General features: G+C 40.4%; 1 protein-coding gene across 4 annotated transcripts in view; it reads left to right on the top strand.

The window, feature by feature from the left end:
- The window catches only part of LOC129696516 (interleukin-6 receptor subunit beta-like), a 70,714-nt gene extending 51,149 nt beyond the window's left edge, over positions 1–19,565 (top strand). For all 4 annotated transcript variants that reach the window (XM_055634529.1, XM_055634503.1, XM_055634512.1 and 1 more), the window contains exons 12-16: positions 2,321–2,467; positions 3,776–3,916; positions 9,113–9,209; positions 10,100–10,187; positions 12,564–19,565. In XM_055634529.1, the coding sequence (XP_055490504.1) occupies positions 2,321–2,467; positions 3,776–3,916; positions 9,113–9,209; positions 10,100–10,187; positions 12,564–13,277 (1,187 nt within the window). In that variant the 3' untranslated portion in view covers positions 13,278–19,565. The remainder of the gene's footprint in view (positions 1–2,320; positions 2,468–3,775; positions 3,917–9,112; positions 9,210–10,099; positions 10,188–12,563) is intronic.
- The last annotated feature ends 2,724 nt before the right edge of the window (positions 19,566–22,289 follow it).

Here is a 22,289-nt window from a genome sequence, read left to right as displayed (position 1 = left end):
TGCCCACTGTGGCAGGGAATTTCACAAATTCCCAACTCTCTGGGTGAAAACGTTTTTTCTCACCTCGGTCTTAAATGGCTTCCCCTTTATTCTAAGACTGTGGCCCCTAGTTCGCCCAGCATTGGAAACATTTTTCCTGCATCTAGCTTGTCGAGTCCTTTTCAAATTTGATATGTTTCTATAAACCCCCCCCCTCATCCTTCTAAACTCCAGTGAATACAAGCCTAGTCTTTTCAATCTTTCCTCATGTGACAGTCCCGCCATCCCAAGGATCAATCTCGTGAACCTACGCTGCACTGCCTCAATCACAAGGATGTCCTTCCTCAAATTAGGAGACCAAAACTGTACACAATACTCCATATGTGGTCTTACCAGAGCCCTATACAACTGCAGAAGAACCTCTTTACTCCTATACTGAAACCCTCTTGTTATGAAGGCCAACATTCCATTAGCTTTCTTCACTGCCTGCTGTGCCTGCACGCCAACTTTCAGTGACTGGTGTAAAAGCTCTCCCAGGTCTCACTGCACCTCCCCCTTACCTAACCTAACCCCATTGAGATAATAATCTGCCCCCTTGTTTTTGCCGCCAAAGTGGATAACCTCACATTTATCTATATTATACTGCATCTGCCATGCATCTTCACACTCACTCAACCTGACCAGGTCACTCTGCAACCTCCTAACATCCTCTTCACAGTTCACACTGCCACCCAGCTTTGTGTCATCTGCAAACTTGCTAGTGTTACTCCTAATTCCCTCTTCCAAATCATTAATATATATGGTAAACAGTTGGGGCCCCAACACCGAGCCTTGCGGCATTCCACTCACCACTGCCTGCCATTCTGAAAAGGACCTGTTCACTCTTACTTTCTGCTTCCTGTCTGCCAATCCATGTCAACCCCCTACCCCCAATACCATGTGCTCTAACTTTAGTCACCAGTCTCCCGTGCAGGACCTTATCAAAGGCTTTCTGAAAGTCTAGATACACTACATCCACTGGTACCCCTTCATCCATTTTACTTGTCACATCCTTAATTCCCTTTCATAAATCCATGTTGACTTGGACTAATCCTTTTACTGCTATCCAAATGCCCCATTATTACCTCTTTAATAATTGCATCTTTCCCACCACCGGTCAGGCTAACTGGTCTGTAATTCCCCGTTTTCTCTCTCGCTCCTTTCTTGAAAAGTGGGATAACATTAGCGATCCTCCAATCCACAGGAACTGATCCTGAATCTATTGAACATTGGAAAATGATCACCAATGCGTCCACTATTTCTAGAGCCACCTCCCTGAGGACTCTGGATTGCAGACCATCAGGCCCAGGGGATTTATCATCCTTCAGTCCCATTAGCCTACCCAATACTATTTCTCACCAAATGAAAATTTCTTTCAGTTGCTCGACCTCCTTAGACCCTCTGTCCTCCAGTACATCTGGGAGATTGTTTGTGTCTTCTTTAGTGAAGACAGATCCGAAGTACCTGTTCAACTCTTCTGCCATTTCCTTGTTACCCATAATAATTTCACCCTGCCTTCAAGGGACCCACATTTGACTTTGCTACTCTTTTTCCCTTAACATATCTAAAGAAGCTTTTACTGTCCTTTATATTCCTGGCCAGCTTCCCTTCGTACTTCATCTTTTCAGCCCGTATTGCCCGTTTTGTTTCCTTCTGTTGTCCTATGAAAGTGTCCCAATCCTCTGGCTTCCGGCTACTCGTTGCTGTGTTATACATCTTTTCTTTTAGTTTTATTCTATCCCTAACTTCTCTTGTCAGCCACGGTTGCTTCCTACTCCCCTTAGAATCTTTCTTCCTTTTTAGAATGAAATGATTCATTTCTGTGTATTTTCTATCATTAATTTATCTGCATCTTTAAACAGTATGTCTTAACATATGTTGATATGTTTTAGAAGTAATCTGGTAGGCTGGCAGATTTCTTGTTAAAGGACATGCTATTTGCAATAAGTTTGTATCCTGTTCTTAATGGACACTAGTTGGATGGAATTACTGTGTCAAAATTTTGCAGGCATGTTAAATTGATATAAGAATCAAAATATTCAATATTAATGTATTATATACAGCTTCAATAACATAAAAAATGTTTGGGTAGAATGTTATTAACTTTTCATACTGTCTCTATCCTGGCAAAGCCTAATGTCAAAAATGTTAACCATTAGAACTGATTTTCTCATGATAAATGCAATGTTAATTGCAATTGATTTTTTTAATACATTTTAGTAAAAGGATTGAAGGTTTGATATGCCATTATGTTAAGCAATGAACAAGGTATCATATAAACTGAATTATTCCTGGTTCTTAGGTCCAGTGAATGGCCCTTCCGTTCATCTGAAACGTGTGGGGAAAAAAGAAGTTGAATTGATGTGGAAAGAAATACCTGTAAATGAACAACGTGGTTTCATCACACATTACACCATATTTTATAAGAGTGGCAATTCAAATGAATCAAGTAAGCAAAATGAAGCTCTTTAATTCCGACATTACAGATTTCTCCCCTTCTCATCCTCCCTGCAGCTTAAAACTTGTTGCTTTAAATATAATTTCCACAATGCCGTCGTTTTACACAATTCTTCTAAACGATAGGTTTGACTACACTTAAACAAATAATGAAATTGCAGTGTTATTGTGAGGAAAAGGTTAGCCAGTTATATATTTCATTAATGTGGATCCCTTGTAATTTCACCTGCCTCGGTCTACAACGGTGAATTAGAAAATGGTAAAGAAATTAAACAAACTGTGAGAATCATCATGGAAGAAGACAAAAGCAAAAACTCCCAAAAAATAATGTAAACAACAGATCCAGAGAAAATCACAAACTGAATTAGCATAGGTTAAAATAAATTCTAGCTTTGGGAGTGAAAGCTTGATAAATCTCTAGAATCATGATGACCTGCATCTCAAGGTGAGCAGGTCATCATGATTCTAGGTGATTTAAGCAAGGTGACTTGGGAAATAGGAAGATGACAACAAGTATATCTACCAAGTTGCATAGATGCTACAATCAATGGTCCCCACAGGTTGTAAGGAAGCAAAGTACCTCCTCTATTCAAAAAAGGAGGGTGAGATAAAGGAGACGACAGACTAGTCAACCTGGCATCTGAAGGGAAAAGTGCTAGAATCCATTATTGAAGTAACAGAGCAGTTGAAAATAAGAAGATTGGCAGAACAAGCATTGATTTATGAAATAGTATTTGTTTTTTAACGAACCTTTTAAAGTTTTTTAAGATTAACTGGAAGATGAAGGGCAAACCAGTAGTTTGCAGAAGTCATGTAATAAGGTGCAACTAAGATTATTGAACGATAGTAGAACATATGATATTGCAGGTAATATAATTGCACAAATTTAAGTTTGTTTAATGGTGAGAGAACACACATGAACAAGTTATTTTTTAAGTTGGGAGGTTAATGTAATTAATCGAGTGCCTTAGAAATTGGTGCTTAAGACCCAGCTTTTTTGCGATTTATATCGGAATCAGGTATGTGAAGGATTCAAATCTTGGTGATAGTATGGTTAGTGAGGATAATACAGAAGCACTTCAATGAGAAGAAGACAGGCCATAGCAGATGGAATATAAGGTGGGGAGGAAAGAAAATGGTATTTTGTGAAGGTGATTGAAAATCAGAGGTCCAGGTGTCCTCGTACACACATTGTTTAAATTTATGGTGCAAGTGCAGGAATATTATATATTGCCCATAATTGGATGAGGATTTGAAGATAAGATCCAAGTTGTTTCTAATTCTACCAACCTATTTCCAGGTATTGTTGTTAAACCACCGCAGCAAGAGTTTGTACTGAAATCATTAAAGGGCAATACTTTGTATGTGGTACGTGTCATGGCATCAACAGCCAAAGGAGGCACAAACAGCTCTGAAGTTAATTTTACTACTTCAAATTTTGGTAAGTAATGTATTTTCTCAAATCTCCAAATTAAATGCATTTCTGAATATTGTGGCAAATTGCACTCAAAAATTAGTTAAATGAGGCACCAATTCATTTAACTTTTCTTTTATGATAGCATTTGCTAGGATAATGGGAACTGCCAGATATACCTAGCAGGTAATGCCACAGCCTGGCACGAGTATTTCTAGCTCTTTCTGTTTTTTATTTTGGATTTCAAGTATCTGCAATTTAAAAAAAATCTAATTTAGCTCTTGCTAGTTAGAGTCATAGTTATACTGTACAGAAACAGGTCATTCAGTCCAACTTGTCCACACTGACCATGTTAACTACTCGAGTTAGTCCTATTTGGCTCATCTCCCTCTAAACCTTTTCTTTCCATGTACTTGCCCAAATGTCACTTTAAACATAATTTTATTGGTCGCTACCAATTCCACTGGCAATGCATTCCACATATCCACCACTCTGTGTGGAGGGGAACCAATTTTCCCTCTGATCCCCTTTGAACCTTTCCCTTCTCACTTTAAATGTCTGCATATAGAAGTTGGGAGATCATGTTGTAGTTGTATAAGACATTTGGTGAGGCCATTGCCCAGAGTAGATGAATCGAGGACCAGAGGACATAGGTTTAAGGTGAAGGAGAAAAGATTTAATAAGAATCTGATAGGTAACTTTTCCACACAAAGGGAGATGGGGGTGTGGAACAAGCTGCCGGAGGAGGTAGTTGAGGCAGGGACTATCCCAACACTTAAGAAACAGTTAGACAGGTACAGGGATAGGACGGTTTTGGAGATATATGGGCCAAAGGCGAGCAGGTGAGACTAGTGTAGCTGGGACACGTTGGCCGGTGTGGGCAAGTTGGGCTGAAGAGCCTGGTTCAACACTGCATCACTATGACTACTAGTGATCTACTAATATTAGACTTGCCTCTCCTGAGAAAAAAAGGCTGCATTTATTCACCTTGCCTATGCCCCTCATGATTTTTTACGGTCAACCTCAGTTTGATTATGCTCCAAGGCCAAAGCTTTATCCTGCCTTTTATTTCCTCATAACTCCTGGTAACATCCTTGTGAAACTTTTCTGCGCCCTTTCCAATTGCTGACATCTTTTGTTCATTCGGTGACATTACCCCAAGTGTGGTCTCACCCACGTCTTGTACAGTTGCAATATGGTTGCAACTCTTGTACACAGAGAAAGCTGAAAAAGATAGATGGGGGTAGCCAAAACCTGGTCACTGACTGATAGGTGGATACAGCTGAGGTGCAGTGATTGGCTGAAGGATGGAGTAAGTAATTGGCAGTTCATTTCACACTGCTGAGGGGGAGGGGGAGGGGGGGGGGGGGGGGGGGGAGTGCCGCCCCTCCGGTCCCCTTTAAATATCTCTGCTCTAAATTTCTCGAACGATTACTTTTTATCACTTGATCTTATGACCTTCCCACACCAAACCCCCAACTTCCAGCAAGACTCCCAAAACGTTAATTTGCAGGTCGAATCGGTAGTAACGAAGACAAATTCCAGCTAGGATATATATCAAGAGGACTTAAATACAAAAAATTAAAAAACGTTTTGCATAAAGGGTTATGGGTGTATGGAACAAGCTGCCAGAGGAGGTAGTTGAGGCTGGGATTACGCCAACATTTAAGAAACAGACAGGTACATGGTTAGGATAAGTTTGGAGGGATATTGACCAAATGCAGGCAGGTGGGACTAGTGTAGCTGGGCCAAGTTGGCAGGTGTGGGCAAGTTGGGCCGAAGGGCCTGTTTCCACAGTTTATCACTATGACTCTGCTAATTTTAGACTAGCCTCTCCTCAAAGGAGTGAACTGCTCGTGAAAAATAAGCAATTGGGTGTCAGATGAGGAAATAAGAGGAGGAGTGAACTGCAATGCCAGAGAGAAGGATATAGGTGGAAAGGGGAGTGAAAAGGTAAAATATAGGACTCTGGGATGGAAGGTTAACATACAGAGAGAAGGTGCGAACTGGGGGAAGGGATAGGGGGGCAAGACTGTATATTTAGAGGGTGGTGAATCTGTGGAATTCTTTGCCATGAAGGCTATGGAGGCAGAGTCAATGTTATTTTTAAGGCAGAGATAGATAGATTCTTGAGTAGTACGGGTGTCGGGGGTTATGGGGAGAAGACAGGAAAATAGGTTTAGGAGGGAGAGGTAGATCAGCCATGATTGAATGGCAGAGTATACTTGATGGGCCAAAGTGCCGAATTCTGCTGCTATCACTTATGACATGAGTTAGGAGTAAAAGAGGACGTTGGGAGGGTGCGGCGTATATTACTCAATATTGGAGAATTCAAGTGCCAAACTTGCTCAGAGCTGCCTAGTAGTGCGGATTTTCCGTATTTTGTACGGAAATGCGATAAGAATACAGATGTACGATTTTGCTTTGTTAAGGACGGATTTTTTTTTAAACAGCCCGACTTCCTGTTTCATCTTGCAGCTTAAAAAATGCAAGGATATAAAAAGTCATACTGTACCTCTAAAAATTATAGCAGATTAATTCTATTAGTATTTTAAATTTCAAAATCTGGATGATTATTTTTGTAAGCTTTGATCTGCCTGTCCCGCTCCAGGTTTAAACAGCGCTGTCAGTTTAACGCGTGGGAATTTAAACGAAGAGCTGTCGGCTACAGCTCTATGGATTTTAAAAATTGCGTTACCAGCTGGAGGGCCATGGGCTTTAAACATAGCACTATGGGTCACAAACTGTTTGGGGAGAGAGGGAGAAGGAGGGAGGGAGAAGGAGAAAGGGAGGGGGGGGAATAAGGGAGGGAGAAAAAAGGAAGGAGAGGGAGAGCTGGAGGGAGAGAGGTAGGGAGGGAAAGAGGAAGGAGGGAGAGAGAGCGAGGGAGGGAGTGGGGGGCTTCCAAAATGGCTTCTACATCATCACTTGGTGCTAAAAGCAGGAAGCAGCCGTTCAAACAGCAGTATACAAGGAGATGGCAATGAATGCACTGCCAAGTAAGGTGCATAGAAGACATGTCAATTGGTAGCAAAGTTATGCATTCTTGTACTCTTACATGGGAATGACCGCACATTAAATAATTAACATTTTTTTCAGCAAAATGGCACTGCGTAAAAATACTGATTTCCTCAGCAAAATATTGATTTTCAGGTACTAGAATACTGAAATGCTCTGACAAAACTTGGCAGCTCTGCTTGCTGAGTTACTCCAGCACTTAGTGTTCTATTGGAATATGAGATGCTGTTCTTCCAGTTTGCATGTGGTCTCACTCTGGCATTGGAGGAGGCCAAAGGCAGAAAGGTTGAAACAAGCACCGATGCTGGTTTACCGAGGAAAGATACAAAAGGCTGGAGTAACTCAGCAAGTCAGGCAGCATCCCTGGAGAACATGGATATGTGACATTTCAGACTTCAGACTTCACTCGTGTCAGTATGTCGAGGAAATTGCACGATATCATGGAGAGATGGTGGCAGTTAACTGCTCACTGGTTCTCTGACTTCGCAGCAGAATTAGCCGACCGTTATACAGTGCAGTAAACAACTTTTTTTTGTCAGATACAATTATACAAAAACATACATCGTCCTTGGCTATATGTTTTCCTGTTATTACTATCTACTACATGGGTATAAATTATTTAATTAGTCATATTATTCTTTTTGTTTATGTTAATCTTATTCAACAGCATATGGTGAATACAAGTCAAACAGAATGTCAAGACGCCCTTGTATTATATCTTATCTTTTAAGCTGACCGCGTCACTGCCCCCTCTCCAAACCAATCATAAGCCCCCATTTCTGGATGCACTACTCATTGACATTGCTGTTGTGTTTTTGTTCACAATAGTTACCAACATTACAGGGTTAACTATTATGATCCAGCATTCAATAACTTTCCACTGAGAAACGGGCTTCCTTATCTATGTCCTAATTTGTTGTGCTTTATTCACCATGCTATGCATTCCCAAACAAGAGGTGAAAAGGACAATATTTGGTGTTGCTAACAACACGAACAGCAGTAAAAGTAAAATAAAAACCCAATTGGATACACGGCACTAGATGTAAACTGCATCACTCAGACGGAACTCCCGAGGAGAAGGAAACACAAGAGCATATCTATATATATATCTATATATATAGATATGCTAACATTGTATCAAAGAGGACATGAGGGTGAAGTGAGGCATCTAGATAGTTACGAGAAACAGGATGGTAAAAAAAGACTGGTTCCAACCAGATTATAATCAGACACGTATGCCTCCATTTTTGCTCCTAATTAATGTGGCAATATATTGTGTTGATCATAAAGATCAACAACGAGGGAAATGTAGAAGAAAAAATTAAAATCTTCATTTACTTAATTTTGATTAGCATTAAACAAGGTAGCGAAAGGGTGTGTGGATGTTGCAATTCGCATCTCTCGTGGACCAGGTACAGGAGAAGATCATGCAAATTTGGAAAAATAAGTTTCAGACACATTATCTCTTGTTTGGGAATGTGTAGCATGGTGAATAATGCCGTTCAAATTAGGACATAGATAAAGGAAGCCTGTTTCTCAGTGGAAAGTTACTGAATGCTGTATTCACAATAGTTAACCCTGTAATGTCGGTAACTATTGTGTTCAAAAACACAATACCAATGTCAATAGGTAGACCACTACCGGTAGTAGCACTGTAAACGCTACAGTAAATGGGGGCTTATGATTGGCTCAGAGGGGACAGTGGTGGGAGGTTTGCTTGAAAGGTGAGAGAATAATGTCAAGATGCCCTTGTATTATGTTTGACTTGTATGAACCATCTGTTGTTGAATAGGATTAGCATAAACAAAAAATATATTATGACTAATGAAATAATGCCCATGTAGTAGATAGTAATAACAGAGACACATATAGCCAAGGACGAAGGTACACAAAAAGCTGGAGAAACTAAGCGGGTGCAGCAGCATCTATGGAGCGAAGGAAATGGGTAACGTTTCGGGCCGAAACCCTTCAAGTATTTTTTCGTATAATTGTATCCACCAAAAAAAAGTTGTTTTCTGCACTGTATAACTGTCGGCTAATTCTGCTGTGAAGTCAGAGAACCGGTGAGCATTGAATTGCCACCATCTCTCCATGATGTCATGCAATAGTCTCTTGAAGTAAACCTCGAAGTATCTGTTTTTCCTTTGATTTTCTTCTGTCAATTTCCTCGACACAATAGTAATGTTATTTCTTTCCTTTTTGCAGCAAAAGGTGAAATTGAGGCAATTGTGGTACCGATTTGTCTATCTTTCCTCTTACTTACCATGACAGTGACACTACTCTGCTTCAAAAAGAGGCATCTGTAAGTGTAATTTAATTTAGATTTGTGGTATGACTTGCTGAGCTGTTTTTAATGTACTGAACCTTTTAACAGATCTTTTATATCAGCAATACATTTATTTTGTAAATGTAAGGGAATGGTGTCCAAATAAGGACAGCCAGACCTAATCTGAGATTCAGTGTACTTGTTCTCAAAATGTTCCCCTTTCTCCCTAGTCCTTTTAATTCATTTTATCTGTTGCACCAATGGAAAGGCTACTTAGTTTTAAATCCCAGTACCTTTTTACTACACGTTACAAATACCAGAACCAGATATGTCTTTCCTCAATGTGCCTTCTCTGCCAACTACAATATCTATTTTTAACACAGTGCTTATCCCAATTCTCATGATTCATACTTTAATCTTTAGAACCTGTGTTGGATGTTTATGTTAAATTCATGTATTTGTGTGTTTTGTTTGCTTTTTATTGTTATGACAGTATGGCATTGACATTTCGTTCAAATTTTTTTGAATGACAATTAATTCAATTTAAGGTACACAAGTAAAGGAGCGTACAAAATTAGTTACATGCCTAATTGGTCAGAGCAAAAAAAACAATCAAAGGTAGAAAAGTAGTTATAGCCTGAGTTTAGAACTCCACACAAAACTGAGAAACGTGTGGCAAACGGCATGAGAAGCATTTACATTAGAATAAAAACTCGAGTTCTGGGTCAGGCAGCATCTCTGGAGAACATGCGTAGGCAATGTTTCGGGTTAAGACAATTCTTCAGAATGTTTTATTTTAGTTTACGAGCTGCACTGAATATCGGATGTAGAGCAACTGTCATTAAGGAACAGTAATATTCCAGCTCCCACCAAGAAATGCAATAAGAGATCCACTGGTTTAATTTCAAAAGTATTTTTCTTTACAGGATTAAGACCTATGTTTGGCCAAATGTTCCAGACCCTGCAAACAGCAAGATTGTTGATTGGACATCTAGAAATGGAAATCTTGCCAAGGTATTGCTTTATTATATCTGTGATCAAAATAATTATTTTGGGATACTGTAAAATTAAATGATTAGTTTATTTGGATAAACTTAATTATAACATAACTTCTTTACTCAGAGTGGTAGCTGTGTGGCATGAGCTTCCAGTGGAAGTGGTGGAGGCAGGGTCGATTTTATCATTTAAAAATAAATTGGATAGGTATATGGACGGAAAAGGAATGGAGGGAGGGTGCAGGTAGATGGGACTAGGGGAGAATAAGTGTTCGGCATGGACTAGAAGGGCTGAGATGGCCTGTTTCCGTGCTGTAATTGTTATATGGTTATAATGGATATCCGCTGTGAAAGCTGGTCTAAAGATGGTTATCTAACAGCAATTGTATGCAGTTGACACATTTTTTTAAACTGCTGCTACCAATCTGTCTAAAGCAGTGGTTCCCAACGTGGGGCGTACGCCCCACAGGGGGGCAATTTGATTTTTAAGGGGGGCAATTTCCAACTAATGTTTTTTTCTTTTTTTTTACAATTCTTTAGTAATTTCTTACTCGGAGCTTTAACTGTCTTTTGTTTATTTCATTTTTCTTTTTCATGGATGCCACGTTCTTTTGAAGCTTGTTTAAACCAAGATATCGGCGTTTTAAGCTTCTTCAGCTGAAATGGAGTTTACTTTTTAAATTATAAGAATTATATATCACCACATGGGGGGGGGGGGGGGGGGGGGGGGGCATCAGGATTTTAGAGGTGATTAGGTGGGGCATGGCCAAAAAAAGGTTAGGAACCACTGGTCTAAAGGTATGTAGCTACCACAAACTGTTGAAAACCAAAATATGCCACAGATGCTGAAAATCTGAAACAAAATAAATTATTCAAAATATTCTGGCGGTCAGGCTGAACAGTAAAGGGCTTGTCCCACGAGCATGCTACTACATGCGGCAGGCGCGACCTAACGTGGTCGCTTGAGCCGTACGGCCTTGCGGGGCCGGTCCCACTTCGATCGCCGGCGCCGTATGGCATTGTGCAGAGCTGGTCCTGGCATCGCGCGGGGCTCCGAAAAACTGATCGTGTTCAAAAACTCCGCGCGGCAACGGCCTGCCGGCCCGCAGCCGCCTCGAAGGGCATACGCAGCGTCTCGACGCCGTATGCACGTCTTGCCGCCGTACATCACGCTCAAACTTCCCGCAGACTTCGCTCGAACTTCACGTCACTCACTCGACCTCCGCGCGGCCCCCCGCTTCCGGTTGGGTCGCACTCGCCGCAAGCAGGCGCATGCCGGTGGGACCGGCCCTGTATGGGGATCACTTGACCTCCGCGCGGCCCCCGCTTCCGGTTTGGTCGCGCTTGACGCATGCAGGCCGCATGCTCGTGGGACAGGCTCTTTACTGTTTCAAGTACCTGAAACTTGTTGCTTTAATTGCAACTGGTATTTAAGATCAATACGGTGCGCACGGGGGGGGGGGGGGGGTGCTCACGGGGGAGGAGGGTGTGTTGGCTCACCGGTTCCCGACTCCGACCGCACTCACCGGTTCCAGGACCGGTTCCAGACTCATTCAGCGGCTCCTGTCCCCAGCGCCTGCCGCGCTCACAACCCCCGCCCACGATGACGGCCAGCCCCCGCCCACGAAGACAGCCCACCCCCCGCCCGCGGTACATAGCCCACACTCCGCTCCTTCAGCTTCATTCTCAACGCCGGTGATTGAAAGCGGGTGCTGGAAGGGGCATCGCCGTTTCGGCGAATAACAGCCAACAACTTTTGTAATATTTTACTGATCGGAACAAAACTTAGTGCGCTTGGAGCAGAGGAGAACGGTGAGTAAGGTGGCGAAAAAATCCTAGCGATATAGGGTACCATTATTGTGCAAATGTAAAAACAACGCAAACCGGACGAGGACAAGATGAGAGTTTTAGTAATAGTAAGAAGATATAGATAGAAGATAGATAGATAGGTATAGAAGATATAGATATAGATGACACATGTCATGCCTTCAAATTGGTGACAAAATGGTGTGGGTCTCCCACTCATCTGATCAACCATGAAATGCTGCGTGGCACTTGCCGCGCACATGTTGCGCGCATGGTGACGTAGGCAATGACCCGCAGTTGCGCGCGGCGCCCCAGGATTTTGGGATGTACAAAATCTTCACCCGCTACCTGCATGACACGCAAATGACGCAAAAGTGGGACTTTACCCCCACTCTCCTCTGCAGCTGCTGCTCGACGACCGAGCTTCTACAACAGTTTGTTTTTTGCAATAAAATGCAAATTAGTCCTTGCATTCATCATTTGGAATGAGTTTTCGCTGCCTTTTCTGACAATGTTCTTTGTTGTGTTTCTTTTGCATGTTTAGATTATAAATGACATTTTAAACTCAACATTTTTTTGTTTTAAATAGAATCACCTGGGCCCAAAGGATCCCATGAATCTGGATGGCTTTATTTCTGATGTTACTATTATTGAAGCTGAAGCAGATGATAAATACCCATCTAATGAGGATGAAATCAAGCAATTGTCATCTTTGAAGAAGGAAAAGAGTACCTCAGGAGAGCACAGCAGTGGTATTGGAGGTTCTTCATGTATGTCGTCCCCTCGGCAAAGTGTTTCAGATAGCGATAGCGAGTCAGCACAGAATACTACAAGCACAGTTCAGTATTCAACGGTACTTGTGAGTGATAATGGTTACAAGCGTCAGCAACCATCAGCTCAAGTTTTTTCACGGTCAGAATCAACTCAGCCTCTTCTAGAAAATGAAGAAATATCTGATGAACATTCATATGGCAATTTTGGAAGCAGCAGTACGGAAGTGAAAAGACAGTATTTTAAACAAAATTGTCATATCAAGGAGCCCAGTTTGAATGAACTTCCTTCAACTGAAGGTGAAGTCATGGGTGATATAAATGAAGGTGGCTCCCACAGACTGGGTCAAATGGAAGTTTCCGACCAGAATTCTGAAGGATCTTGTCCAGCTATTGAAGAATTCTCCAGCAATGATAACCAAACTGTTGTAAAACTCGACCTTTTGGGATTTAGCAGATGTTTAGAAACTGATCAGCAAAGTTACATGCCTCAGGGTGTGAAGCATAACAGTTATATGCCTCAGTCAAAATAGGTCTACACTTTGTACTTGAGGTGAAACATCTTTTATTTTGGAGATCATGAGGAAAAATGTGGACTCCTGTTTAATCTTTATATTTATCCTAAGCCCAAATCATTTGAAATTTGACTAATTGTGGTTATACTAAGAACATTGTATCAACATGCCTTTAAATATTGTGTATGTAAAATCATAGTCACCAGTTTTGGAGCACGAGTTGTTTTCTGGTTTCCAGAAGTAACCTGGCCCCTTGGCTAGCCATTGCCGGTGAACATCCTTAACTTTACTGCCGGCTTTTGGCCATGCATGTACCCAGTTCCTGGTCCAGCAGCCAGCTATACACTTGGTCTGTCCTGGTCATGCTCCTATACACCTGTTGCCAGAGATGTTGTTTTCAGTAGTTTCTTGAGAATAGATGGCTAAGGCAGAAATAGGTGAGCATGTCTATCTTATTATAGATAAGGCCGAGGGGAGGGAGAAAAAATCCTTGTCTGCATCTCAGAGGAAGGCGGTGATCCACAAAGATGATTTCAACACTAGAGTAAGAAAAGACGTAACCCTCTGGCCTGATGTGATTAAGAAAAGCTAACTCCAAATGGGTAATTCTGGCAAAATGCTTGGAGCATAGATGTCACAAGTAGCACCCTTGTAGTCGGAGAAAACCACTAGATCTCATAACAATTCCATCTGAGTGCTTGAATGTATTGGAGTTAATCATTACTGAGCAAGAAAGTACAAGGATGCCCACATCACCCACAATAAAAGGCATTGATGACTGCACAACTGATCACCCAGAGTCCACTCTCTAATTCCCATCAATCTTCTCCCAAAACACCACTATCAATAGAAATTGTACCATTAAAAAAAATTTAAGCTCCTGTACCCTGCAAAGGTGTAGTACATCCCAGAAAGTGCCTCCGCCAACCTGTGAATAGACTCCCAGTCAATAGAAATGCAAATTGAAACCTTTACAATGCTTCAATTAAAAATAAATGCTCGATTGGCACCTGAAGGCTGAAATCCAACAGAAAACTCATGACCTAAAGAACAAGATTACAGGAACCCCATCAACCCATGACATGAACACCCAAGGCCCTACCCCACAGAGAGACAGGAAAGAGGTTGAACTTATCAAGAATGGAGTGAACATCCTTCATTCCATTTCACAGCAGCCTTTTCAGTTAAGTATTGACGCTGTTTTTGACCAACATGGAGACAATGTCCATGCACCAACTAAAACAAAACAAGGCAGCAACAAGAGCAATGCTGGAGTACTAAATCTTGTACATAAGCAGTTTTGACAACAATTTCAAGACCTCATCATCCACACTGGTAAAGAGGGGGTTGGTTATTCCAGGGAACCTCAGATGCTGTAATCAAGAAAGAAGACTTCCAGCTAGACTTCTGATTTTGTATATAGTGTGGTCTCTGCTGTCAACCTAGAATTGCGGTGTGGAATTCATCCAAATATAGGAGTGGTGAACATGCTTTTGACCGTGTGTCTCAAAGAGAAACGCAAGGAAGCCTGGCCTTTTCTCATCCTCAATAAAACCCTTGATTTTGTTAACTGAGAAAAGCTGTGTAGTATAGTCTACCTGCAGAAATTCATTTCCATCTTGCGTATGCTTCTTGATTGCATGCAAGCCTGATAACAGCCAACGGAGCCAATCGTAATGAAAACCAGTGTCATGGAAAACTGCGTCGTTGCCTAATGCTTTTTTCTGCATTTTTCACTGTAATGTTGCATCTTGCCACCAATCTACTGGGCTAATGGAAAATTGTTGAATCTAGACTACTTTCACTCCTGAACGAAGGTTGCTCTAACTCAGGAGTCGAGTTGCTGTAAATAAATGCAGGCACTTGGGCACATCCATACCCCAAGCTTCAAATCATCGTTCACTGAAACATACGAGCAGAAGGATGGACTGTATATTCACATCTGCAGACATATGTCCTCTACCAACATGCTTTCTGAAAACGAAAGTTCACAGCAAGACCCTGGGGAGAAAAGGACTGCTACCCATATCTCACGAGTCCTTTCTCAGCAATGACAAATATTGGCAATGAAAGTCATCACTTTCATTGCACCTGCAGACTTTAATCAATTGAGGAAAAAGTGGTGTTTGAAGATCAAGACCTTCAGCATGCCCTTTAACATGATCTGTATGGCAGGTTGGTCTGAAAGGTTAGATGTGCACAGTGATGCATTTGGGGAATTACCTTGGAGTGGGGCACACACAGTGAATGTTGTACAGAGAGACCTTGGGGTACAAATACTTTGTTCCCTAAAAATAGGAACACGGGTAGGAAGGCATATAACATGCTGGCCTTCATCGACCATGACATTGCGTATTGAGTAATCAGTAATATGCATAGCGTAGATAGCCAATGTTTGTTTCCCATGGTAGGAGTTTAAAACTCAGGGGGCATAGATTTACGGTGAGAGGGAGGTTTAACAGAATGAAAATATAAGAGGATGGTGTCAAAGCCTCCCTGGAAAAAGTTATCTCCCCTTAACCCTTGGGAATCCCTGGCCCATGACTGCTCAAAGTGCACAAGAAGCATTCAGGATCTCCACACATTAGGAAACCAAAGAAGTCCAGGTAAACAACAGGAGTAATGCCATGCCTCCAAAACCAATCCATTCCCTGCCCCACGAGGCACTTGTGACTTACATGAAGATCTCCCATTAGCCTCGTAGGTTATTTCAGAATCCAAGAAGATGATTTTAGAAGTGTTAGCATGGCAGAAAGATTGCACTTTGGTAAGAAAGAAATGCAAAGCATTGTGCTTTGTTGTCAGGTCAAGCAGATTACTTGTATTATAATGGGCCAGAGAAATGTTTATAATCTTTAAGTATGGTTATTTTTTTTGTTAGAATAAAGTTTCTTTGTCAAATTTAGGTCAATTGATTTTTTTAAAAATTCTAATGGTGGCTATCATTTAGTTCCATATACAGTATTGTTTTCAGGGACTGGTAGTAAGCATATTTGACCTGGAAGGTACAAGATAAATCTAGGTAATCAAATATATTAATAATTATTGTAAATAAAATGTACCAATTTTATCCCTTGGCTGTACTGAATCATTTTATTTTTCCAAATAAAAAATCAGTGAAAATGGTTAGGTGTAGACATGGTAAAACACTACAAACATTTTTGACAAAAGATAAACTGGATTCAGACTAGAGAAATGATTTGCACGAGTACAGCTTTTTACTTATTTTTTTAATGTAATTTTATAATACATGGTTTATTTGGGGGGTGATATTGCAAATACCCAAAATGTGAATACTGCCACTGGAGCAGTAAGTGTTGTGTTATGTGAAATACAGCAGTCTTAGTTCTCCCAAAAAAGGCAGTATTTTGAAATGTCTACTAACCGGCTGTGATGGTGAAGTAATTGCCGACAAAGTAATTCAATTATGAATGCTAATAGTAGTTTGTCTGTATGGCGGTGTTAATTTTGCACCTCATGAAATTCATGACTAAATGCATTATGAAATGTTTATTTTATTGAGAGTCTAAACTTTAGTTTTGTTTTTTATTCTTAATTATTGTAATTTTCACACCTAAAAGGCCTTTTCTATACATTTGGGAGACGTAATGAACTGCAGATACTGCTTTACCAAAGAAAAGAGAGTGCTGGAGTAACTCGGTGGGGCAGGCAGCATCTCTGGAGAAAATGGATAGATGATGTTTTAAGTCGGGACCCTTCAGGCAACCATTTCGCCGAACACTTGTGCTCGGTCTGCCACAGCCTGCTTGATCACCCTTTGCTAACCATTTTAACTCCCCTTCCCATTCCCATAACTGTCCTGGGCCTCCTTAAGTGCCAGAGTAAGACCCCATGCAAATTGCTTGGGTAGCTTACAACCTAATAGTTTGAACATTAAATTCACCAAATTTAGGTCACTAACCTCCAAAAATCCCCACCGTCTCCGATTTCCCGTCTCTTCCATGTGCCTTACCTGGTTTTGCACCCATTTTTCCTGCTCCCTGTTCACATACTGATATTTCTTTCTCTGGCTTCATAATCCGCTCATCATCTAATACTTTGTCTTTTCATCTCTTACAATCCACCTATCACTTGCCAGACTTTGTCCCCCTTCCCCCTCCCCCGTCCACTGCAATCAGTCTGAAGAAGGGTGCTAGTTCTGCCAGAGCTTTAAAAAAAATCTTTTGTTCATATTTTCATTATACCCCCTTTACTTTTTCTGGGCAACTTTTTGTAACCTGAATTTCCTGCCTCCAAAGCATAGTAAAATCAAGGAATTATTTATACCTAAAAGATACACCGTGGCATTATGCAATCTCTGGAAGAGCAGTCTAACAAATCCCATTTCGCCTTTCTTTCCCCATTACACTGCAGAGGTTTTTCTTCAATTATTTATCTAGTTTCCTTTTTAAAAATTACCGTGCAATTTGCCTCCATCCCCTTTTCAGATAGGAATTGTGGTTTTAGAAATTCCTATCAGGGATCCGCTTATTGTTCCGTTCCTCTGTATTAATAGAAGGACTAATGTTGGAAAAATATAAACTTACAGATGTTTTAAAATATATTTAGATCACCTACTATTTGGTAACAAATTGCCCCCATATGACATTTTTTCCACAGTTATAAACATTTGTCATTTTACATTACAATACAATATTCCAATGTACCTATAAATGCATTTATAGGTACACTGGAATATTGTGTTGTAATGCAAATTATTTACCTTTTTGGAATCTAACTCATGTCCTTCAGATTATAAGTTTTATTTACAGTGTATTAAATGCAATACACAAGAATTTCCTGAAATGTTTGTGTTCCAAAGTGAAGATATGCTTGGTGTGATCACGTGCTGTTCGGGGGAATAATGTATCAGGACTATTCTATTATTGTATTTCAAGAATCATAAGACAAAGTATTATTTGTACAAGTAGGAAACAATTTTAAAATATCCAGCAATAGTTCAGTATATTGCCAATATAGGTGGTCGTTTGGGTTAGTGATAACTAATTTGGAGGCGGTAGTGCGCTTTGAATCTATGCTAATATTGTGAAAAACAAAAATAAAACTTGCTAGAAATCTAAGATAAAAACAAAATGTGAGAGGCTCATAACAGACCAGAGCATTTTGGAGCGAGAGAAGATTAATGTCTCGGGTCAATGAGCTTTCATCAATAACAGGTTATCAACCTGAAACATTGTCTATTTCCCTCTCCACAGATGCTGTTTGATCTGATGAGCATATGAAGCTTTATTTCTGTTAATAATATTTCAACACAAACAACATTTTATTTTATGAAGTTTATCTTTGTAAGTGCCTAACAGTAAGATTTGGTGTTTTAAGAGCTTTGATCCATATTACTGGTGTTGAAAAGATGCATTTGAAAAGTTATACCACTGGGGCGCAGCTACTCATTAGCTTTCTCTTGTTTTAAACAAAGTTAATCATAACGGGAGAATTACGTGGATATGTTAATTCTAACTTCGAACTTCTCTTTGTACATGTTTTAAAGAGTAAACGTGTCATCCATATTCTTATTAATCAGTATTATCTGGTGGTAATTATATCAAACAAAATTCTGTATGTTTGAGATTTATTTCTTTAGTCTGTAATCATAATGTATTAATGTATGGCACTTTTAAAAGTATGTTTATTCAAACTTAAATTCCAGTGAACCTTTATATAATTATATTCTTAAATCTAGAGTAATTCTGCTCGTAATTAAGGTTGTTCAATGATTTGGTTAAAATAATCAGTCTGCTAAACTCTTGGTATTGCTTTGGAATTAACGTATACTTAAATAGAGAAAAGACTATCTTTAAATAAATTAAGTAATGTAAACAAAAAAAAATAGGAAGTTAAATGACTCATCACAAGTATACTCGGCTTCCTAAATTTAACATCTGGTTCCTTCCGAGCCATTATTTAACAATGTTTAGATAATGATAAAGGAATATAGCACTCAAAACATTACAATATGAAGGTGGGATATTCAAATAGGTTGCTATTTTACTAATATTTTTGACAATACCAAAATCTCTCGACAATGTAGATTTTCTGTTACACTTGCATGACTAAACCAGACTATTAAATGCATGTCTCTTCTGGTTTAGTATACTACATTCAATGTTGCTGATTTCAAGCGATTTACTAATGTTTGGTATATTACATTTTCTTGTAATGCAGAATTTTAAAGACCCACAATTGAGCACTGGATAAAATAATATTTTTCAAACTTTTATATAACCACTGTGTGCGTGTATATGTAATCTTTTTCTATTTAAAAAACAAATAAAATCCCAATTACTAGTTTAGTGTTAATGATTTTTTTATGTTTGGTAGTGTGATGGTTTTATTATTGGTCCAATTTGACAAGATGGTTAAAATAGACAAATTATGCAGGATAATCTCCTCAAACTCTAGGGCTGTATTAACAAGCAGTTTTGTTTACCCTAATATTAACCGTAATGCAGTTAGTATAGAAGGAAAAGCAGAGTTCCAGAAGTATATATTTTTAATCACTCTGTAGGAAGTCTAACAAGTGGGTGGGCAATTCTGTATTTTGGAAATGAGGTTGAGTAGGCCAATGAACTATCAGCATTTTTGTGATGTTGATCAAAAGTAGGTTACATTTAATATGGTTGTAGCAAAGATAAAGTGAAATGGAGAGTTAAATGATAGAAGTGGCCAGGGTGAGAATTGCATTGCCAAAGTATACAATGTAGAAGATAATTAATTGCAACCTGACCTGATATGGCACTGGACCATATTCCATTTTGATGGTCTTGAAGCCAAACTAACTAGTTGGGACGTGTAGGAAGGAACTGTAGATGCAGGTTTAGACTGAAGATTGACACAAAATGCTGGAGTAATTCAGCTGGACAGGCAGCATCTCTGGAGAGAAGGAATGGGTGACGTTTCGGGTCGAGACCCTTCTAGTCTGAAGGGTCTCAACCCGAAACGTCACCCATTCCAGAAGTGTCTCGACCCAAAACGTCACCCATTCCTTCTCTACAGAGATGCTGCCTGTCCCGCTGAGTTACTCCAGCATTTTGTTCTCTATCATAAATAGTTGGGCCTCTGTTTATCAGTATCAAGGCAGTTAGCGCTGGGTACACTCGGTCACCAGAAATGTTCTGTCTCGGGGACAGTGAACACTGGCAAGTATTATGGGACAACTCAACGTTTTAACCATATGACGGTTAAACACCCTTTCTACCATTTAGGTACGTAGGCAATCAATTGATAAACATTTGGCTTTGGCTCTATAGGTTATAAGTCCTGTCAAAGTCCATAGTCACACAATGTGGAAACAGGCCCTTTGGCCCAACTTGCCCCATCTACACTAATCCTATCTGCCTGCATTTGGCCCATATCCCTCTAAACCTTTCATATCTAATGTACCTATCCAAATATTTTTTAAACGTTGTGATGGTACTTGCATCACATACCTCTGCTGGCAGCCCGTTCTATATCACCTCTTGTGTAAAAAAAAAAGTTGCCCCTCAGGTTCCTATTTAAATTTTTCCCCCCTCACCTTAAACCTATGTCCTCTGGTTCTTGATACCCCTACTCTGAGTAAAAGACTGTGCATTTACCCTCTCTAATCCTCTCATGATCTTATACACCGGCGAGGGCTCCAATATCAGGAGCCTCGATCGCCTCGACGCAGCAGTTTGACTGTCTGACCTCGGGAGACGAAGCAAGGAAGCGATAAGTTTGTTTTACCTTCCATCACAGTGAGGAGGTGCCTGGAGGAGAATAGTGATGGCTGTATCGTTAAATTTATGTAATTGTATGTTTTGTTTGTTTTTTATTGTTATGACTGTATGGTAACGACATTTCGTTCAAATTTTTTTGAATTACATAAATTCATTCAATTCAATTGATATCGGTCGACACAAATTGCTGAAGTAACTCAGTGGGACAGGCAGCATTCTGGAGAGAAGGAATGGGTGATGTTTCGGGTCGAAATCCTTCTTCACACCTGTCTCGACCCGAAACATTACCCATTCCTTCTCTCCAGAGATGCAGCCTGTCATAGAAACATAGAAATTAGGTGCAGGAGTAGGCCATTCGGCCCTTCGAGCTTGCACCGCCATTCAATATGATCATGGCTGATCATCCAACTCAGTATCCCGTACCCGCCTTCTCTCCATACCCTCTGATCCCCTTAGCCACAAGGGCCACATCTAACTCCCTCTTAAATATAGCCAATGAACTGGCCTCAACTACCCTCTGTGGCAGAGAGTTCCAGAGATTCACCACTCTCTGTGTGAAAAAAGTTCTTCTCATCTCGGTTTTAAAGGATTTCCCCCTTATCCTTAAGCTGTGACCCCTTGTCCTGGACTTCCCCCAACATCGGGAACAATCTTCCTGCATCTAGCCTGTCTTAAGAATTGTGTAAGTTTCTATAAGATCCCCTCTCAATCTCCTAAATTCTAGAAAGTATAAACCAAGTCTATCCAGTCTTTCATCATAAGACAGTCCTGACATCCCAGGAATCAGTCTGGTGAACCTTCTCTGCACTCCCTCTATGGCAATAACGTCCTTCCTCAGATTTGGAGACCAAAACTGTACGCAATCCAACTGTCCCGCTGAGATACTCCAGCATTTTGTGTATATTCGATTTAAACCAGCATCTGCAGTTCCTTCCTACACTCATTGATATAGATGACAAACAGCATGGTCCCAAAGCCAAACCCGGAAGCACACTACTAGTCACACGCCTCCAGTTCGTGAAACAACCTTTCACCTTCTCCCTCTGCTTCCAATAGACAATAGGTGCAGGAATAGGCCATTTGGCCCTTCGAGCCAGCTCCGACATTCACTGTGATCATGGCTGATCATACACAATCAGTATCCCGTTCCTGCCTTCTTCCCATATCCCTTGACTCCGCTATATTTAAGAGCTCTATCCAACTCTCTTGAAAGCATCCAGAGAATCGGCCTCCACTGCCTTCTGAGGCAGAGAATTCCACAGATTCACAACGCTCTGGGTGAAAAGGTTTTTCCTCATCTCTGTTCTAAATG

Source organism: Leucoraja erinacea, chromosome 1 (genome assembly GCF_028641065.1).
Source record: "Leucoraja erinacea ecotype New England chromosome 1, Leri_hhj_1, whole genome shotgun sequence".
NCBI lineage: Eukaryota > Metazoa > Chordata > Chondrichthyes > Rajiformes > Rajidae > Leucoraja > Leucoraja erinaceus.
The sequence above is the reverse complement of the archived record's forward strand: the minus strand, read 5'-3'. Positions and strand labels throughout refer to the sequence as shown.